The sequence below is a fragment of the Taeniopygia guttata genome, chromosome 4 (genome assembly GCF_048771995.1).
Source record: "Taeniopygia guttata chromosome 4, bTaeGut7.mat, whole genome shotgun sequence".
Lineage (NCBI taxonomy): Eukaryota > Metazoa > Chordata > Aves > Passeriformes > Estrildidae > Taeniopygia > Taeniopygia guttata.
In genome coordinates this window covers 41,124,670-41,139,897 of record NC_133028.1, presented here as the reverse complement: position 1 = coordinate 41,139,897, position 15,228 = coordinate 41,124,670, and the positions used below count along the sequence as shown (strand labels likewise).

Here is a 15,228-nt window from a genome sequence, read left to right as displayed (position 1 = left end):
GATTTTTAGAAGTATTGTAATTTCCTCTTGTTTAAAACAATGACAAGTATTGGTACTAAGCCATCCACTTACTGGCCACACAAAAGACAAGCAATTTGAAAGGCCATGGCTGATATCTTAATTTTGGTGCACCAGAAAAAAACCACAGAAAAGTGGAGATTGCTCATATTATGAATCCAATATTGATAAAATAAACCTAAGCATCTCCTACTTTATCTGCAGACATATAATTGCTTATATGACACTGAAAAAATGTTTTAGCATTAAAAAATTGTAACAGCTGAAAGAATGTTTCTCTCTTCACTCCCTGAAATATGAGCCCTGATTAACTACATGTTTAAACCACCAACACTGTACATATCCTATGTTTTGAGGAACACTCCATCAAAAAGAGCTGTCAGTAATGCTGAGGACAAACCAAGCCAGTATATTGCAGTGTTTATGAACTGATCACTCTCTTTGCTGTTTACAGCTTCACGTACTGTTCCAGTGAAAATATCTTCCAAACTCCCCTTCTACATACCTCTACATGATGGAAAAATCAGGTGATAACAATCTAGAAGTAGAAAATAAGTTCCTCATGCACAACAGGATGAAAAAAATAATTAACCCCATTCAGTAATCATCAAAAAGCTACTTTGCTGGAGCCCTTTTGTTCATTCTCCTACTACAGAAAGGAAAAAAGAGACAGAGAAAAACAATTTCCATGTAGTATTGTCACAGGATCTTGGTTTCTTCTATTGTTAACTTTCAACACAGACTTCTTTCACATTTCTGTCTTTACCTCTCAACATATACCACTTCCTTTATGCTTTAAGGCTTTCAAGCTTGTTCAACTATTCTGCCAATTGCAAAAAAGAGCATTTCTCCCCTGCCATAAAGGCAGAAGCATGAAGGGGGTAGTTGCAGTTTTTAAAGAATTTTTAACAAGAGCACAGATATTCATATCTTTCTATTAGTATTTTACTGTAAATGGAGTAAAGATGCTGTTGTTCAGCATACAGCTTGGATTCCTTAGCTTACTGAGTATAAGAAAGTTATAAAAGAAAATAAAACTCAAAATATGAAAGCATGATTAGCTTTTATCTTTCAAATACTATTTTACATGAATAAGCTTTATTACACTTTAACCATTATTAGTTGGGGTTTTTTTCAGATAAGAAGTAATTCAGATGCAGTAAGTTATTTTTATAACTAGACAGAGACAGCTACCATAGTAAACATGAATATAATTGCTGAGTTTTATTTCACGTTTAATGGACATATCAAAAATCTGAAAAAGAAGTCATCAAGATGTTTCCCTTTTCCAGTCTTTGAATTAATGACAATATCTTGATCTTGAAAATGTACATCATGTAACTTTTTCATTCTAACTAGATCAAATCACTTCCCAGCTTCAATGGAATTCCTCATACAAGGTCAAGCCCTTTTGTGTATCTTCGGGAACAACTCCACAATACATCTTTGCATCTTTTACATCTATGCAATCCAAACTACTGTCACTGGGAAAGTTCAAGGATTAGAGCTAGTCAGCTGGTAACACACTATTTATAAAAAAAAACGATACATACTTAGTATGCATAATAAATTGCTAGTAAATATAATGTCATACTTTACAGCAATTAGCAACTTTAGAACTGCTTTTATGTTAAGGATTTGACTGAAGCAGGGACAGAAATTAATATTGTTGATAACAGTTTATTTTTATTTAAGTATGTTATAAGATATCTTTTAGAGTGGACTTTGAGCTTCAAAGTAATAAATATTCAGCAAACTAATGGAAAGGAAAAATGTAACAGAAAAACCAGCTACCTCTGAAAATAATTGTATTTTAGTTGACTCTGAAGTCTTAAATCAGCCAAGGGATTGCAGTAGAGGCAGCAATAAAAAATTGTTTTTAATAAATTAGTTATTAACAAATACATGATCACGCACTTAAAAAAAAAAATAAATCTAAAACACTAAAAAAGCCAAACAAAAACAAGTCCTACATATTCCAGAGTTGGTTTAGAAGATCCTAGAGTAGGGCTAAGGAATCAGGACCCAGAAACCAATAGCTCCTATAGTCTGTATTCAGTAGCAACATCTGGGTACACACAAATTCAAAAAACAGATGCTGTGAAACCTCTGCGTCCACACATTATCCCTCTGTGGAGCAGAGAGCTCAACATGCAGCTTGGATGTGGCCAGTGATACACATGTTCAAAAGCCACTGTTGCCTGGAATTGAATGATTTTAAGAACAGTTGACATGCAGAAAAGCAGAGAAGATTCCATTCTTCCCAAACGCAAGAAAATGAAAATAAAATGTAAATATTGTCATGTTAACTAGCATTAGTTGACCTCCATGTAAATATAAAAGATTACTATTTAAACTCTACACAATTTATTGGATGTTGTAGGACCTATTAACACACTGATAGCCCACCTTGAATTAATTCAAAATACTTTTAGCTCCAATATTCACCACTGCTTGCCCAAGTCAACTTAAACCAAGAGATTATCAGATTCTCACTTTTTGAAAAATTTGAGTTTTCATTTCATCTCTTTTAACTATGTTAAAAGCAATAACTATTTGGAAACATTTCACTGCTACTTCATTGGGTATTACCACTACACCAACCTCCACATGCATCTTGACAAATGAGGCACGTCAGTGTTTTGTAAGATTCTTGCTGATAAGGCAGGCACACACTTTAGAAACATGTTTATCTTTCTACTTGACAACTATACAAAACCATCTTTTTCCCCACAAGCAATATGAAAGTTTTGCAAATGAGGCAGGTATTTAAGCAACAGGGCTCTCTTTACTGTCATACTTTGCCGAGGTGTGGCATTCTTGAGGTGTTAGGTAATATCAAAGACAATCACAGTGGTCTCTCTTCAAATGAAAATTATTGAACTTGATGCCTCAGGTTTCAGCTTTTATATTTTTCAAATTGTATTTTGCTTTACTGTGTAAGTCTAGGGCTCGTATTAGGGGACAGTAAGCTCTTTCCACAGAATAGGTAGACAAAAAAATTCCTTCTCTAGCTGGGGACCCAAGGACAGCTGACCCAGATCTCAGGTCCAAGAGCATAAACAAGAGTGGACTGAAGAGAGAAAACAAGAAGGATGGGACTTCATGGGCTAAAGTTGTAATTGGACAATTAGCTCCAATATGCAAATGGACCAAAACTTATAAAAGTGTGAGACCTGTGATCTGTTCTCCATTTTATGGCCATTTTGGGTTGTGCTGCCCAGGGTGGATCTATTTGAGACTTCTTAATAAATACCTGCTTTACTCTTTAGCTCTGTCTAGTCTCTGTTCTAGGTCAGCCTTCACAATGTATCAAACTCAAACTCTATGATAATAGACACCCACTTCCCTACACACATACCAGTTCTTGCAGGTACTGAGAACAGGTATAAAAAAAGGATTCCCAAGGAAAAAACAAAAAAAAAAACCAAAACCAAAAGAAAAAAAAAGGCTGTTTTCAGCATCTTATGCCAATTTTTATAAAGGCTCTTAGACAGGTAAGGATTGCTGAAAGACTCAACTGTTACAAGTTCAATCTCCAAAGCTGCATTAACACTACAGGCAAGTACTTTGGGACTTCTCATAACGGCAAATACTGTGAGAAATACAGTGAGTGCTTAGCAGAAATTTTTAGAGTATTTAAGCTTTCAGACTCCAGTCTGCCTATAAATATACAGCGCACCTTGGGCCTGGGATTTTTGAATGACACAAATAAAGCAAGACCATCAAGAATCTTTAGCCATACTTTAAAACATTAGGCAAGGTCAAATCCAACAGTTTAATCTCCTTTTATAGAGATAATGTTTGTTTTGGAGCCATTATTTGTTAGCTGTCAATTAAGAGGTTTTACCTCCCTTTCAGATCCATTATAGTTTCACAAGAAACAGAAATGTTCATAGGTATGAATCTCCCTGTGTAACATCAGACCAACGAAGTAATAAGACATGGAAGTCTTTAAATATTAAGATAGATCACTTCCCCAAAATTTCTTTTTGAAACACAAATTGTCAATAATACACATATAAACCTTTTATGCTTGACACTGTCTGATGCAACATTAATTCGAATTGCTTTCTGAAGGACCTCTTAGAATGCTGCATAATGCCACATGCACACTATCCAGGTAAGAACTGTTAGTTTCACAGGCACATTATCAAGCACAAGAGAGATACATCCCCAGAGAGCTTCACTCATGTACAGTCAATTACTAATAATTCCAGACTTGTGCTTAGCAAAGTTATTTTCTTTCTGAAATGATCTGCAGATTTTAGTGCATGAAGAGTTATGAAAGGCAATTGAAGTTGCTTTGGGAGTGAGAGAGCAAGCACATCTCATGAGAAGGCAAATAAACATCAAAGCAAATAAATGACCCACAGAATGTATCTTAAAATGCAGAAGCTGTAGTTATCGTATTTTTCACTTCTCCCCAACAAGCGATAAAATTGGGAGGGCCTTGCGAGGTGACACACCATGGATAAGATGTTCAGTGCTTCAATGAGATACAACACACTTTTCTGTGACTAACACAGCTTGGCTTGGATCAGTCACCGCTCTTCTGTGCAAACCTATTTATACTGACAGAGCAGAGAGCCAAAATGGTTGCTTTGTAATTAGTTCAGGCATGTTTGTATCCAGAAGGGAAACTCTTTCAGTTGATTTTCCCTGGGAATACTACAAAGTTCCACTACAGCTTCACAGTGTAACCATGAAGATTAAGAAAGGCTCCCCATTCACCCAGAAAAATAACAAATCACAGTACTGAATTGTTCTCCTGCATCTTGGCTTTACCCTGAATGTACTGAAATGTTTGAAGACACTTTTTTCTGAAAATTTGTCATCTGTAGTGTCAAAGGCATTCCTGTCAGAGAAAGAAAATCTTGTTGAGGGCAAAATTCAGTCAAGATGACTGTAAAAACCTAATCCACACCTTTGAATTTGGACTGAATATCCATCACTTAAACGTCTTGTAAATGACCCAATTTGTTTACATGGCCCTGTAGCTTTTTATGACTTTTCCATAAAGAAGTTATTACATCCATTCCTTTTATTTTGTTTTAGAGCATTTGAACTAGCCCCAGAACCACAAGCAAGTGAAACAGATTCTCTGCAGATGGAAGTGGCCTCATATAACTCTCCACTACCGGTGAAATAGTCAGAACACTTTCAGTTTGGAAATGCCATACCTTCACACACAGAAAAAGAATTTCCTGTGCCATATGTCTTTTTTAATGTTTAGCTATTGCATTAAATGAGTTCTGGTTTCTCTGTCAATCCAAGGAGGAACTTGGAGCCCCTAGGACTAATGCCTTGGATTGTTTGGAACAAGGGTGAACACAGTTGGATGGTTACACAGAGAATTATTCTGGGGGAGAAAAATGAATAAAATAGGAAAAAAAAATCAAACTTAGATATTCTAGCTGCTATCATACAATAGCTCATCCAATGAAGCTCCCTAAATAATAGTTTAGTAAAAGACTGGACAACTGAGTTTTGTGAAAAAGACTATAACTAAAGATAACAATTGAAACAAGTGATACTGTGCATTAATTGAGAATTTAGTACCTCTTCCAGCAAGGTCATTTTCCCACTTCATGTGCTTTTAAACAAATAATGCTGAAAAAGAGGCACAGAGAAAATTAGGAGCTACAGATTGACAGAGAAGGTGTGTTAAGAGCATCTCCAAAATCAATTTTCCACTACTCTTCAAACATTACACTCCCTAGTATTTTGCACACACAGAAACGTACAACTTTGCTGATATGTGCCAAACTGAATAATGGTTTAAGGATGTAGAGTATTGAAACTACAAAAGGGGCACCACTCCTTTACCTTTTACTGCTTGATCCTAGTTTGAAGCCCATTTATCAGATTACAGGACAAATTCTCTAATTAACTGCAGCATCTAACTCCCTGCCCCCCCCCCCGCCATCTTCTTACATGATTTATTGCCAATTCATAATAATACTACAGCAGCAGCAATTTAAAAATTAATTAATTGTACAGAAAACACAAACAACATTGTTTCCTCTTCCCAAGACATTCTTTGTTTTTCCTGAGACAGACAGATTAAGGTTTCAAGAAAAGCCACATAAAGGGATAAGGGATCCAGCACCCAAAATTATCACTGGCTATGCCAGACATTTGTTGAAACTGGGAAGACTCCCCTGCTTTCCTTTAGTAGTACTGTTGTATCATAGGGAATACATTAAGATAGGTACCCAACCAACAGCACTGTTCATATAGAAAAACCAAGCCCTAAATATTAAAACCAAAGATTTTTCATTCCAACCATAATACATGACCAAAGGAAAGCCCCAGCCTGCCTGCTTTTACCAAGCTTTATTCAGACTCAGTGGTACCTTCCACTTTGTGTGGAGAAATCAGTACAACAGTGATCAAATTAAGCCATGCCTGTATGCTATTTTAATGCAGTTAATAATCAGTTTTAACTAATTTAATGAGAAATTTCAGTGTTTTGGGTTCTCAGGGAGGTAGGAGGAGGTGACCTTCAGCCTAGAAGAATCTCCTTAAAACACCCATGTTTATAATGATACCTTGAATGAATTTACCGCAAAATGGCAAGTTTAATAAATAATTTATGGGGATTAATTCACTAAAAGGCAAATTCCTGCAGAAAAAAAATATGTTATTGATTATTCCCTTGATGTCTCATTCTTGGTAGTATAAAAGCATGCCACTTCATGGAAAATAACCTTTGAAAATTTTCTTATTTCATTTCTATTTCTGCCTGCATTGTATTGGATTAAAGGGAGGTTAATTCATATCCTCTTTCTTCAGATCCAAACACCTGCATATAAAAATGGCAGAAAGAAAACAAAATTCCAAAAACAAAAGCAGCAACCATCACTGTGAAGATATTCACTGTAGCGTTAACTTGCATAGTCTTAAATTAGCCCATGAGAATGAGAATAGCCACACAGTGAAATAATAATCCAGTGGCTCAAAGAGACTTAACTAAACAGCTGAGGAGTTCTTTTAACATTAGCTGGTCAGCAAAGGTGAAAGCACATTGCCAGGGTTTGGAGGTGGCAAGACATTCACACACTCATAGGACTTGTGGCAAGAAGCCAAGCAGGGTCAGAGCCCAGGGCAAATATTAGGTCATGCCTATGCAGGGAGAACACCAAAGTCCAAAACTGAGGGTGTGCTCAACAAAGATGGTATAGCTGGAAGAAAATTAAGATCAGAAAAAAAAAACAGCACATGCAAACCCTCATGCAGAAGGCTTGCAGGAGATTGAGGAATTAGCTGGGCTTTCTCCTTTGTTTATACTAGTTTTTTTAATAGTTCTTATATTCTCTGTGTGTAAGACTTTCTCCCAGAGCATCCAGAGTCCTGCTTTCTGTCACTCAGCCAAACAACTGCTGTGGAAACTGACTAAGTTATGGAAATGTAGTGATTTGTTATTGCACACATGCTTTGTAAAGATGAGGTACCTTCACACATAAAAAGACTACTTAGTATGCTGTAGAATCATGAAATTAAACACAAATAGCCCAAGTTAACACTGAAGATTTCTTTCAAAAATCTCAGTAGAACAATCCCAAAAAGAGGTAATCAGAAGACAGATGAGCCCTAAGGCTAGGATGTCTACAGATGGAGCCAGGAACAAATTTTCCAGGCATTGTCACATTAAAATAACATCCTACAGACTAAGAAAGCCCCTTCAAAACACTAGTTGATAATTTAGCTTCACAATAACACATTATGAATTTTCACTTACCTACTTAAATAAAAGCATTTCACATTAAAACACAAGCTGAAAAAGTTCTCCCCAAAAAGGAATGACAGGGCTGAGTAAGTTTTAACATGTAATTAATATCTCAGAAACTTTGAAACAACAAAGCACTCATACAGCCATTTAAGCGCTACTAAAATAACTATGTTTCTACGCGTAAGCTCTATTTCCTTTCTGTTCCAGTAACTTTTTCTAAGTCACACTGGTTTCTGCTAAAAGACTACATCTGTACAGGCCAATTCTTAAGATGCTTACACACCAAGAAGAGTATTTCCCATGGCATGCACTTTGGGACTAAAAAGCAAAGGCATGGCTCTCTGGCAAAGCCAAGAGCTATCTATAAAGCCATTGAAGAGGCTCATTTCCCAATAAAGGAAGTGGGCTTGCTCAGCACATCCTCTTTCTAGTAACCAGGAACTGCCAGACATAGCAAAAACCAAAAGCAGCAACCACCCAACAGAGACAGAAACCCCCAAAACCACTGCTATAACTCACAACCACTGCTGTATGATGTAAACCAGTACTTTGCTATTACATGTTAATATGTAATAATTAAGGCTCAAAGGGTCCAGAAAAAGCTATAGGATATAAAAGACATTATGTTTATGGGAAGAAAAAGTTGAACATAAGCTCTTTGGCAACATAGCTGTCCCTGACTCAAGGTATGCCTCATGTTTCTTCTCCATTACAAAACTCTATCTGACTGACAGATAAACTAAAAACCCCCCAAACAAAGCTTTGAAGTCCAGTCTGCCAACTTTACAGGAACTAATTAATGCAAAAGTAAGATTTTACACTAAATTCTATTCAAGGCTCCATTTTACACTAAATTCAATTTCAACCCTAAAAAATAAAAAAACATGGAGAGGTTGGAATGGCTACATATTTGAGACAAGGAATAAAAAGACTGCTTTTAAAACCCTTATTTTACCTAATAGAAGACACTGAGAGAAACAACAGGACTAAGGAGAAGTCCCAAGCATCACTCTGCTGAATGGCAAACAACATACCAGAAGTCAACTACAAACACAAAAAAATCCAATTTAAAAATTTTCTTCCTCTGCAATTTGTTGTTGCATTGAACAGCTTCTCTAATTTGTCACAATCTTCTGTTTAAAGTCAAAAGAGGATGTGCTGTAACTCATTACTTTCCAGGAAAACAGCTTTAAAACATTTCAAAACAAGCCTTGGACCAGACAGAAATAGATTTGACTTGAAAAAAAAAATTGCATAGCCATCAAGTTTCCCATTTAGATGACACAGCTCAAATATTATTCTTATCTTCTCAAAACTAAGACAATTTTTGCTACCCAGCAGTGCTGGCACTCTTTAATTCAACATGAGCCAGTGGAAGTGGCATTACACCATGATAAAGTATCTTCAGTTATAAGAGAGAATTTTGTAGTCATTTTTTTTTCTGCTTTCAAGCAAAAGCACTGACATTCCTGTCTGTAAGGATTCAATGTGCTGCATCACTTGGATATTCACATGTTTTCCTGATGTTCAGCCCAAGTTAAAGGAACTTAATCAGAAACCCATTTTTGTGATGCTGTCCCGCTCCCTGAATTACCTGGGAGCTCTTTTTGGCCATGCACAAATCAGGGGATCCTCTTGTGGTTCAGAGTAGGCATGGTGATTCTCATCACCTCGAGAACCTTCCTCTGGCACTTCAGCTACTCACTCAGTTCCAGCTGCATCCACCAGCTTTTCCTAAGGATGGCCTGAAATATGCAAGTTTCAAACTCTGTCTCAAGGACATATTTTCAGTTTGGGTTTTTTAAGCTACATAAATCTTTCCCATGTCAGAAGATTTAAGAAACAGATTATGAAGTGTTCAGTTAATGAAACTTATTATTAGGAGTTTCCATTCCTGTGAAGAAAGGAGAAAACTAACCTAATTCCTTTTGAGATCTGTGAAAAGACAGATCATGACAGGCACATTAACTGTGCTGCAGACTTGACATAAATCAAGTAAGCACTTCAGTTTTCTAAGATTTACTTCAGCAACTCTATTTACTGCAGTTCATTCATACTTGAAACTGCCTGCAGGAAAATCAGTCTTTTTAGTTGGTCCTGGTGAGTTTCTAACTAACTTCAGGTTCTTGGCCTTCTGAAGTCATTCAGTACTACACTTGAAATGTACACACCACGCTGTACACATCATTGCTTATGGCATCCAACAGTAGTTTTTACATGTTTCTATAGATACACTCATATTTCTCATAGAAAACAGCTGATAGCTTAGCAAAAGTACCTTAAGCATTTATTGCATCTTGTTCTCAGGCATCCAAGAAAACAGGTCTTAGATTCTCCTGCCATCTCATGTTGTAATCAAATCCAGATCAAGCTAACATCACATAAACAGGTGCACTCAAGACTAACAAAGTCACTAGAATTAAGTAATTTGCAGTACTCAACCTACCAATGCCCCCTACTCAACCTACAAATGCCCCCTCAGACATTTCTGAAGCTGCAGAAACACCATGAAGATACTACATCAAAACCAGCAGTCAAAAGTAGATAGAAATGAAGAAAGTAGAAGTAAACCATACAATTAATAAAATTCAATATAAGACAATCAGTTTTGTGATTTAAAAGAAACTGAGCATTGAATTTTTCTTGATTCTTTGCTTCAATATGGAAAAATTGTAGTAAATACATTAAAGGGCCATAAGAGAAATGATAAAGCCACCTAAGTATGAAATACCCTTCAAAGCATAATGTGACAAAGAATTGTAGAAATGAAATCCATCCAGATAAACGGAAGCCCTCATTACATGCACTATTTACTACTATTTTACTTTCCAGAAAACTGTTGCATAAATTTCTTTGATCCTCCAGATTATTATTTACTCAGTGGAATAAAATAAAAACATTAAACATAAATAGGATTTTTTCACAAAAATCACATAAAACCCTTTGCTGTCAAGCAGAGTTACAAATAAACCTGTTAAAACAAAATCACACTATAACAGAGGGCAGGCAAATAAAAACATGGAGGTAGTTTTCAGTGGTTTCAAATGGAGCTACACTGGCCCCACAACAACCAACACAGTGAATTTCCAGGAGGTACCAGCAAAACACTGTGTTCTAAAATATTTAATTTATAATTGCAAAAAAATATTTACACTAGGAAATTGCCACCCAAAATAATATTCACTATGCAGAAAAAGACCAAGATATCTTCTTATGTAAACAATTAGCAAATGAGTCAAATTGTAATTTTGAAGTTAATACAATTCAGCTATTAAATAAGTAAATATTAGTTAATCCTTAAGCACATGTTTTATCCTTTGAAACACAAGTAGTCCCATTGAATTAATAAATGGTCACAGGCATCTTCAGCATCTCCTTGAAGAAATAGCTATAGCACCCATGTGTACAGCTGAGTAACACTGAAATCCATTCTACTGCAAAACTTCTTGGCCACTTAGCAGTTTTACAAGTTGAAGACAGAGTTTTTATTTGTAGACTGCATGAGTAAAAAAAATCTCCCTCTCTCCTGACCAGAGATTATTTGGCACATGAACAGCAATATCTCATTCTCATACTCCAGGGAGTTTTAACCTGCCTCTAGCTAAAAGCTATACAATCTTTAGATTGCAGCAGAGTGTAAAAATCACTCTAATTAAATCAAGTAAGAACTGGTTCAACTAGTGTTACTGATCCCCCAAATAATTAAAATCAGTTAAGAAAAATCAGAAGTTGGTACTTAGCTAAACCTAAACTTGTGCTAATTTTTTTAAGTTTTGCAATTCAACAACTACAAAGCAAACTTAAAGTAAGCTACAAGAGGAACCTGGACTATTCTGAGTATAAACTACCACATAATAGAGTTTCAGGACACTTTTTTCTTTTTCTTTTAATAAAATTTCTCCTGGCTTTGCATTTGTTTTAAGATGTAGTGAATGTATCTTAGAGCATGCCAAATTTAGTTGCAAACCAGTTGAAGCCTGACCTAAGGCCACTGTATTTCTGATATATGTGAACAGAATCTAGTTTGCACTGTCACATATACTTACACCTATTTACACCAGTTTTGCTTCTCTGCTGTATGATCTACCTTTTACACTGTTGTGCTCCCATTGTTGCACCCTGGAGGCCTTTCAGGGCCCAGCTGTGTTATCCTGGAGTCCTGGAACAAACCTTTTAGAGGAGATTGACAGCATAGCAGGTTTTTTCCAATCCTGACAAAGTTAAAGCAAAGCAATGACAATACTCTGTGTGTTGATAAGCTCCATATGCACACCATGCAAATTTAAGAGAAGGCAGCATAACAGCACAAGACATCAGTATATAATTGCCAAGCCCATTTTGTCACAAACTGGTGCCCTAAAGCCTCCAAACACCAGGTAGGATAGGAAGGGGTAGAAAGTTTCTCACACAGAGCAGATAATTTCCTGCACTGTGCACAAAGTCTGATTGGTTTCCTGTCAGAACAGCCTGGTCTCTAAGTCTTTTGATCACTTTCCTCTGGCCCTTCACAGTTGCTCTGATTAGAGATTGATCCCCATGCTGCTCTTTGATCAGCAGCTCCGGCAGTCTGCAGGTGCCATATATCATCACATTAACAGGCCACAGCAGTATTAATCTCCCTCTTTTAAATTTGTTAGTGCACTGCATATTCTACCCACTCAAAGAACACTCGCAGAGGTCTCTGAAACTTTGCTTTCTATTAGAAGATGTGACATAGAATACTTTTATCAGGGGAGTCCCAAGTTCAAAGTTGAGAGAATTGAATTAGTCTTGAATCTGCGTTTCTGCTTTATTTCATTACAGTTCAGAGGGTTTTGAGAGCTCCCAGCTTGGCCTTTTGTGTTGGTTTGTGCCCAGGGAGAAAGCTTGTTCTAGCTGACATGCTAAGTACTAAATTTTTCAAACACACCCCCCCCCGCCCCCCACCCCGTACATTAAATACCAGGGTTTCCACGAATGTATGAAAACAGCCTTAATTTTGGATATTCTACAGTAAGTGTGGTTTCATGCAGTATATAACGTTACAGTTTGTAAAGTATTCTTTAAAATTACTTCATAATAGCAGATCAAGAGGAAAGGCGCTTAAAAATCTGAATAATGTAAATCATATGGAGTTCAGAGGCTAAGCAAATTACACACCCCGAAGCTGCCCTTGCTGTATGAAAGGAGTCTTTCTCCAGCTCTGCACAGCCCCAGCCCAGGGGAACTTGCTTTTGAGAGTTTTCTAAACATTTCAGGTACACTTGAAAGTTGAAAGTAATTCTCATTTCCTATGCAGGATTAGCTCGTTTCCAGCCCGTACAAAACACCACTCATTCACGCACAGACACAAAAACCCACCCCCCGAGAGCCAAGCATTTAGGGTACAAAGGTGCGCGGTTCGTTGTTGGGTTTAGGTTGCCGGTTTTCAGTTCGTTTGGTTTCTTAGCAGGGCAAGACGGTGGACGGGAAGGGGGCACGGTTTGCACCTCAAGTAGCGCAGAAGAGGGGGGGCCGCCGGACCGCTGGCTGCCCTTTTACCCGGAGCCGGCGGGCAGAGCCGCGCTGCCCCCGCGCCCACCGCCCCGGGACCGCGCTCCCGCGCCGCGGCGGGAGGAGAGGAGCCGGGAGGAGAGGAGCGGAGCCGGGAGGAGAGGAGAGCTCCGCTCCGCTCAGCGCCGGCCGGGCGCCCGCCCCCGCCCTGCCCCGGGCTGCGCAGCGGCAGGCGCTGCAGCTCCTTACCGTTCTGCTCCTTGGCGCCGGAGAAGGCGAACTTGCTGCTGAGATCGGATTCGGCGACGGCCCCCTGCCTCCGGCCGGCCAGGGCAGATGTCAGCAGGAGCAGCCCGAGGAGGAGCATTGGGCCGGCGGGGCGAGGGGCTCCGGCACAGCAGGCACTGGCGGCGCGGCACCGAGGCCCGGGCGTCTCTCAGCAGCGCCCGGCGCGGGCTGCGCCGCTGGGGAGAAGGCAGCACTGAGCCTGCTCTGGCAGCGGAGAATTGCAGGGTAGTTTCCACATAATCCCATCCAAAACTTTTTCCTAGAGCCCTCTTCTGTGTCTCCAGGTTTTGTTTTCCTTTGGCTTTTTTTTTTTTTTTTCCCTCTCTCTCTTAAAAAAGAAAAAAAAAAAAGAAGAAGAAGAAAGGATCAATGGAAAATCTGGACCCAGACCAGCTTCCCAAGGACTAAACAATCCGTGGCCGTGGCGGGCGGGTGTCGGAGCGGCCGGGGCCGGTGCGGGGCGGCCGCGGAGGAGCGCGCACCTGTCAGGCGGTGGGGGCGGGCGGGGGGCGGGCAGCCCGCGCTCGCACAGCAGCGCTCCCCTCGCCCGCAGCTCGGCGGCCGCGCTGCCAGCCCGGGCCGTGCCTGCCGGCTCCCCCCGCCCTCCCACGCCCGCCGGCCCATCACGGCGAGGGCGGCACCTGGCGCGGCCGTTTACGCCCCGGGAAGTTGTCGGTGGGAAGAAGGAGGCTGGCGGGCGGCCCCCGCCGCTGCCCCGCTCCAGCGGCCAAGTGGCGGCGCAACAGGTGCTGGCAGGGGAACCGGGGGCGCTCCCCCAGCACCGTGTGCCCCGCGAAGGGGGCTCCCTCCGCCGGCCCGCGAGGAGGACCCGAGCCCACCGCTGTCCGGAGTCAGTTTGTGTGTTTGGTAATTAGGGCGAGATGCTGACTTACCCGTATTTGTTTACTGGGCTGTTATTATGGTAATTTGGTTTGTGCTTGAAAGCTTGGTGCTTGGTTAAGCATTTTGTCTAAAGGATGCCCTTGGTAGCGGGAACTAAAATACTGAGAGGAAGTTTTTAAAAATCTCTGAATACTTTATTTTTCTTTGCTTGTTTGGGTTTGTTTGGGGTTTTTTATACCAGAAGTTGTTTTGATTACTCTGAACTGGGACATCTAACAATTATGTTAGCAGATGGAAACATAGGTTCAACTCTTTGTAACTGTCCCTGGCTTGTTGCAATGCCTCGTGGTACTTGGTGAAGTAAAGCAGACAGGATTGGGTTCTTTTTTGCTGTTTCACCAGAAACCAGAACTGAGATTATGTCAGGGAGTATTCCCCTGTTAATGCTGGTGAGGACTAAAAGGACTGATGATGTTCAGCAACCATATACATGTTTGCTAGAGATGGCATTTCTAGTTTGCTACAGAACTGGAACTGTGACTATGTGGTGGGTCTGGGTAACAACACTGAAAGCTAACTGGATACCAGGAAGGCAAAAGAAGCAATTAAGAAAAATCTCTTTGTCTTGATTGAGAAGTTTTGGGAGGGTTTCTTAAATTTTTGACTTCAGCACCAATAGGTCTATGGTTGTTTTGGGGATGGATAGGAGACCCATACAGCCATATATATTTTTGGGGGGCCTATAAAACAATGATATGTGCAAGATATATAAAAGAGAAACTGAATCTGCATTGCCAGAATCTCAAGCACACACTACATAAATTTCTTATCCTTTGACCCAACTCTTTCCATTATATAACTGAGCTGATTCT

The 15,228-nt window shown here is 39.5% G+C and overlaps 1 protein-coding gene across 2 annotated transcripts in view; it reads right to left on the bottom strand.

The window, feature by feature from the left end:
* The window catches only part of PDGFC (platelet derived growth factor C), a 118,675-nt gene extending 104,368 nt beyond the window's left edge, over positions 1–14,307 (bottom strand). The window contains exons 1-2 of one of the 2 annotated variants that reach the window (XM_072928448.1): positions 13,475–13,599; positions 5,581–5,631 (exon numbers count right to left, since the gene is read on the bottom strand). In XM_072928448.1, coding sequence (XP_072784549.1) covers positions 5,581–5,611 — 31 coding nt within the window. In that variant the 5' untranslated portion in view covers positions 5,612–5,631; positions 13,475–13,599. Of the gene's footprint in view, positions 1–5,580; positions 5,632–13,474 lie in introns of both variants that reach the window. The other variant, XM_030271453.4, reaches the window with a different exon arrangement.
* Between the last annotated feature and the right edge of the window lie 921 nt (positions 14,308–15,228).